Below are 6,000 nucleotides of genomic sequence, written 5' to 3'. Positions count from 1 at the left end.
ACAAAGGGGTATATTTGGACAGCATTATGTTTTCTATCCATGAAAATACATTATATCACTGGAATAACAAAAGCAATTTTTAAAAAATAGTATGACCTACCTATGCTCCTGATCTCCAATATGTTTTATATAAAAGTCATTCTCAAGTGTGCGCATACCACAATTTTGACAATGGTGTTCAATTTACTAGTTATTAAGAAAGGAGTTACAGGTCAAGGAGGAGATGTAAAACATCTCAGGACTTGGCACTTGTTTTTTTCTGATCCTTTCTGGCTTTTCTTGCTAAAAGCTTGTAACTCATTAGAGGCATAATGTTTCCTACTTTTGGTCTAGAACTAATGGAAGTCTCATGCTGCAGCTTTTCTGTGCTACTGTCATGCCCTTCTGTTACTGGAGCCTCTTCTATTTTGCATTAATTAAACTACATACCCTGTTCATTCCCATTGCTAATTTCGAATTTATTTTAAAATTCTATTAGTTTTCACTGACATCTGAGAGTACATTTTTGGCACAAAGCATTTATAAAAATTCAACATTTTTAAAAAAAATATATATGCCGAACTAAACAAGAGTTAGGGCAGAGAAGCACACATGACTAGAAATAGAAATGTGTATACTGGGCCAACAGAGGCACAAAATTAAATGTGATAAAGGTGCTCTATCAATAACTTAAGGCAACATATGCTTTCTGGACACAGACTAGTACAAATGGACAGTAGTTTTAAGCTCTGGCTCATACTTGGTCCTGTCTTTTCAGTTGTCGCTAAAACAAAAATGGACAGAAAGTTGACAGACTAATGTGTACTGTATTCTGGAATTCTTGCCAAAAATTTTTTAAAATATGCAGAACTACATGAACCCTGATCTGCTTTTATGAGGCACTACTTATATTTTTAAGCAGCTCCATATAACACAGACCAGTTGTATCTTCTAAGGCATGGAGAGTGTGCAGTTGTGCTTCTTGATATAGCGAAGGACCACTTGATTCTAAGGCCACTTGAGAGTGAAGTGTGTCTTTCCTGCTTTTCGGGGAGAACTGCTGTGCTTCCTGGTATGACAGTTCCTGTATTGTTCATGATTGACCGTCATAGTCTTCACAGTCCAGTATCATTCAGTTTGACACTATTGAAATAATCATACATTCATTATTGGTAGAAGGCACTCCTCAACCCAATGCTTCTTTGTACAGAAAAGAAGGAGAGAACTTCATATCAATTCTCCTTGATACAGTGATTGTACCAAACGTTGTTGTGACCAACAACATTATGGGCAGCATGCAGAGTCAGCCAGCCATTGTGCTGAGCACTGAAGTCTAGGGAACAGGTAAGGGTTCCAATGTGCACACACAAATCTCACCAGGCATGCTGCAGTACAACAGGCCACAATCCGTAAAGATCATGGCTTTTCTGAAAAGGCATAATGCACACTGCAAGCTTAGTCTCTACATTACATAAGATACTACATGTGGGACTAAGTCTGCACCTTTCTGTGACAGGACTTGTGAGTCAATGCAATTATCCTCAACTGTCTGTTCCTTTGACAAGAAGACGGCTCCTGCCACCATTTCAGTCTAACCAGGGAGAATTTGCTGCAGTATGATCATCCATGGGCTCTAGAAGAAAGATGTGAGAAAAGTCCTGTAGACGTTCATGCAGTCATGTTGTTCATACATGGATAAGGGGGGAAAGAGATGCTACTTCAGCTCTGCCCGGGGCATTTTGAACATGTGTTGCCTTGATCTGCAGAGGGGGAGAAAGGGAAAAATTGAGAAAGAATTTTCTGAGTTTCAACCTGGATTTTTAAGTGGCAACATCAAAGAGGCAGGGACAATGTGGAAGGAAAACAAAACCTTTTACTGGTATTTAGTAAAACACATATCTCTATAGTCCTTCACTAGAAGTGCCAGTGAATGCCTCCTCTGTTTCCTGCAGCTCAGATCCTCACTTCCAGTTCATGTCGGGATAGGATTTCATGGTTCATTGTACACTACTAACTATAAATCCACACTCTTAGCACCATCACTGGCATTGCTCTCTACATTTAGAGAAGATTTTCACATGATATCGTTATATCGTTTTTTTATCATCCCAAAGTGTAGTGGAATTATAACAGACAATTCCAAAAAATTTTCACATGAGGCTGTTAGTGTTCTTAAAACGTTGATATATCAGAATTCAGCAATAAATGATTACAAAACGATTTCAAAACAGTTGAACTGCTGACTTCTGATATATCAACGTTTTAAGAACACTTAACAGCTTAATGTGAAAACCTTTTGGAATCGTCTATCTGTTATGACAATTCCACTACACTTTGGGACAATAAAGGAACAATATAATGATGTCGTGTGAAAATCTTCAGAGACAGTAAGCAACAGAAAGCTTAGCACAAATAATAAGGCCATCCCACAGAGTCTTGCACCAGAGGAGGGACAGAATGGCTGCATCTGAATACATTCTTGAAATGGCTTTGATGCTTCTTCAACATCATTCCCCAGCAGTGGCTCTCCTTCAGTTTACCCCCAGATAAATAAATGACCATTTCTTTAATCTTAAGTTCTGCAACATCAGTGCAATATAGCAATGATGGACAGGTGATATGGAAAAATACTTACAGCTCCATGGTTTCTGTAGCATCATCCCTACAAGGAGACAGGGAAAGTATCAGACAGCTTGCACAAAGCAGGATAAGCTCTTTGTCCCCAGCCCAGCAAGGATGGTAAAATACACTGATACCCCCAATTGATTATCATGGTAGGACAATGTAATCTTACAACAGTGGATTGTAACCATTCAATCTTGACTGCCTGATGAACTGCAGAGAAGTACATCTGTACTCACTCAGTTTATATTAGGGATAGAGAGCATTTATATGTTGGTGTGCAACACTCCGTTTTCTCACAATTGGCAATGCTGGTAAGGGCTGATGGGAGCTGTAGTTAAAAATTATTTAGATGGCCACACTATTCCTGTCTTTCCTATATATGGTGAGTCTGGTACATGAGTAATCCTGGTCTGTCACTGGCATCACAGAGGTAAACTGGCTGCAAGGAAATTTAGCTTTTAAACTTTCATCTTTAAAGGTTGGATAGGACTCTGCCATCTCACTGGTTAAAGGTTAGGATAGGACTAGGCCATCTCACTGGTTAAAAGTTAGGATAAGACTAGGCCATCTCATTTCATATAAAAATCCTCTCCAGTCAGAAAAATAAATATTTCTTGAGTTTGCCAAGGCTGTAGTGCATGCCTAGGATCATGGCTTGCTGTTTGCTTTTAATTGCCCAGTAGAAATCAAAATGATATAAACTGAATAGAAGCTAAACTAGGGTGGGTGTGGTTTCCTGCTGATCAAGATAACTAGCATCCAATATGAAATGAAAACAAGGTCCCTGCATTAATACTAAGGGGATTAGGAACATGAGACTTTCAAGTACTTGACTTTTCATTAGCATTTTTTCAAACATTTTGATTTTACTATACACTATGGCAACAGCCCCACAGGTGGAGTCATGCTACAACAAAATGGCACCATCTTGTGGGGGCTTATGCCTGTGTCCCTTAAGGGGTGTATAAACTATAGTCAGTGGAGAATAAAAATAGGAAAAATATTTCTTCAATGGAAACGGAGAAAATAACTAATAGCAATTATGAGCCATGCTTACACATAGAAATCATCCATGTACATCCTGCGGTAAAACTTGGCAAGCTTCACAGCCAAGATGATGTTTGGCATGAGAAATACGGTGCACCAACCAAGACTGAACCAGAAGGCATTCTGGAAACCAAAGAGAGAAAGGTTGTCAATGTTACAGGAAAGGTTTTTCAACAGCCTCAGTGCCACCTCCACCCTCACTGGTTGAGATTAGATATGCCCCTGAAAGAAGCATCATTAGAGGGGGGAATCAGCTACTGTCTACCTATGCCCTATAAGCTTCCAATTTTTTTCTATAGTTTGCCCTCCCATACATCTAAGGATCCCTACCCTGTGCCCATTTACACATGCCTCTCCAACTTCTCTCCAATTTCCCCCACCCAAAAGCCATAATGAACAGCTACAACGTCTATGGATTCCCCACCTATAGTTTTCTCTCATACCCTGAGATGACTATGCTGTCCCTTATCCATGCTGACACAAGGCACCTATCAATCCCAAGTCCCAGTTGCAATGAATGGGGCATTCTTTTCTATCCTCTTATTGGTTTCCTTACCAGAGAATCAACAATGTAATCACAGAAAATGGTGTTCATACTATCCACTGTCCAGGCTGCAGGGCCACAGCAACCTACTTTCTCTTTTATCTGCCAGCAAAGAAGATGAAGAAACATCATGGCTACCAGAAACAAGAACTCAGTTCCGTGCTCACCTGGATAAGAGCCATCTCACAATATTGTCTTTGTAAGTATTACTACCCCAGCTAAACAGACCTCTCTCATCATGATAGGAATTGTCCCAACTCTGAACCCCTAACATCCAGAAATTTTCCATAATGGAACCAGGTACACAGTTCAGTACATGTTCAACACAGAGGACCAATTCATCCAAAGCCAGCTGTGGGTGCAGTGCATGGATGCAAAGTGGTCTATCTGTGTGAATATGAAATTTATTATAGCTATTACCATCAATAAATTAATGGTCAACTGGGCTAAGCATACTTTGTTGTGTGCCTTCAAGTCGTTTCCAATTTGCAACAAGCCTAAGGTGAACTTATCAAAGGGTTTTCTGGCTGAGATTTGTTTACATGTGATTTGCCTTCCTCTGAGGCTGAGAGAGTGACTTGACCAAAGTCATCCAGTAAGTTTCTATTGCCAAGCAAGAATTTGAACCCTGGTTTCTGGAGTGACAGTTCAATGCTCAAACCACTGTACCTCACTGGCTCTACAAATTTTCTCTCTGAACTGAGATGATAATGATTTCTTACCCACCTCCTCCTCCTCCGGATTGAGGTGGGAAACAAGAACAGATAATATATAACATCAATTAAAAGAGCGTATAAAACCAATAATATTAAAATCCATCAATAAATACATTAAAAACCATAATTTAAAATAATCTGGATAGGCCTGCCAGAAGAGGCTAGTCTTTAGTGCTGATTTAAATATGGAGAGTGTTTTGAGCTGACAAATCTTCTGGCAGGTCATTCCACAAACTAAGAGTAGCTAAAAAAATGTCCTCTGTGTAACAGCCTAGTTTTGGCAGACTGAAGTAGATGTGTTCCAGAGGATCTGAGTTTACACAGCAGATTACAGTTGGCCCTCCATGGATTCTTTATCCATGGATTCGAGCATCTATGGCTTGAATTAAAAAAATATATAATTTCCAAACAGCAAGCATTGATTTTGCCATTTTATATAAGGGACACAATTTTGTTATGCCATTGTATTTAATCAGTGGATTTTGATATCCACAGGAGGTCCTAGAACCACACTCCAGTGGATACCAAGGGTCCACTGTATCCTATAGGTAACCTGGCTCCAGGTTTATGCTTTGCCCAGAAACTAATTGGCATATGATTGGGTAAGTGTCTGAATGCTGATAGCCAGAAGAAACCATTTGCTTTCCCCAAGGATTAAGCCCATTTTCTAGCAACAGCAGTTTGCAAGACTTACGTTGCTCTTGACCCAGTCCATATACAACTCGAAGTAACTCAGTACAGAATTCACAAAGGTCATGGTTGCCTAAGTATAAGGAGAGAAGAGAAAAGAGGTGAAAGGACAGGATAATTCTTTCGAAATCCAGAGAAGGGGCTTCGTTGATGGGCCTATGTTGTCATGTATAAACGCCATGTACAGCCTCAGGAAAAGGAATGCATATAAGGCTTTACCAAAACTGGAAGATTGAGAGGAAAGGCAAAGTTTTTCCCTGTATGATTAAGCTGTGGAACACATAACCAACCTTCACCGTGCCTTTGACCTATCACCATCACTGTTACAATAATGTAAGAAGAACCATGTTGGATCAGGCCAAAGACCCATCTAGTCTAACACTCACAGTGGCCAAGAGT

General features: G+C 39.8%; 1 protein-coding gene across 7 annotated transcripts in view; it reads right to left on the bottom strand.

The window, feature by feature from the left end:
- Nucleotides 1-6,000, bottom strand: part of LOC149318431 (prominin-1-A-like) — a 51,151-nt gene continuing 45,151 nt past the window's right edge. For 5 of the 7 annotated variants that reach the window (XM_089509689.1, XM_089509688.1, XM_089509690.1 and 2 more), the window contains 5 exons: nt 5,606-5,674; nt 4,208-4,297; nt 3,662-3,774; nt 2,615-2,641; nt 1-1,739 (listed from right to left, as the gene is read on the bottom strand). In XM_089509689.1, coding sequence (XP_089365815.1) covers nt 1,694-1,739; nt 2,615-2,641; nt 3,662-3,774; nt 4,208-4,297; nt 5,606-5,674 — 345 coding nt within the window. In that variant the 3' untranslated portion in view covers nt 1-1,693. The remainder of the gene's footprint in view (nt 1,740-2,614; nt 2,642-3,661; nt 3,775-4,207; nt 4,298-5,605; nt 5,675-6,000) is intronic. The other 2 variants (XR_016280033.1, XM_089509692.1) reach the window with 2 other exon arrangements.

This window comes from Sceloporus occidentalis, unplaced genomic scaffold, assembly GCF_023333645.1.
Source record: "Sceloporus occidentalis isolate IW3139 unplaced genomic scaffold, rSceOcc1.0.p SCAF_2, whole genome shotgun sequence".
In the NCBI taxonomy this organism is placed as follows: Eukaryota; Metazoa; Chordata; class Lepidosauria; order Squamata; family Phrynosomatidae; genus Sceloporus; species Sceloporus occidentalis.
The sequence above is the reverse complement of the archived record's forward strand: the minus strand, read 5'-3'. Positions and strand labels throughout refer to the sequence as shown.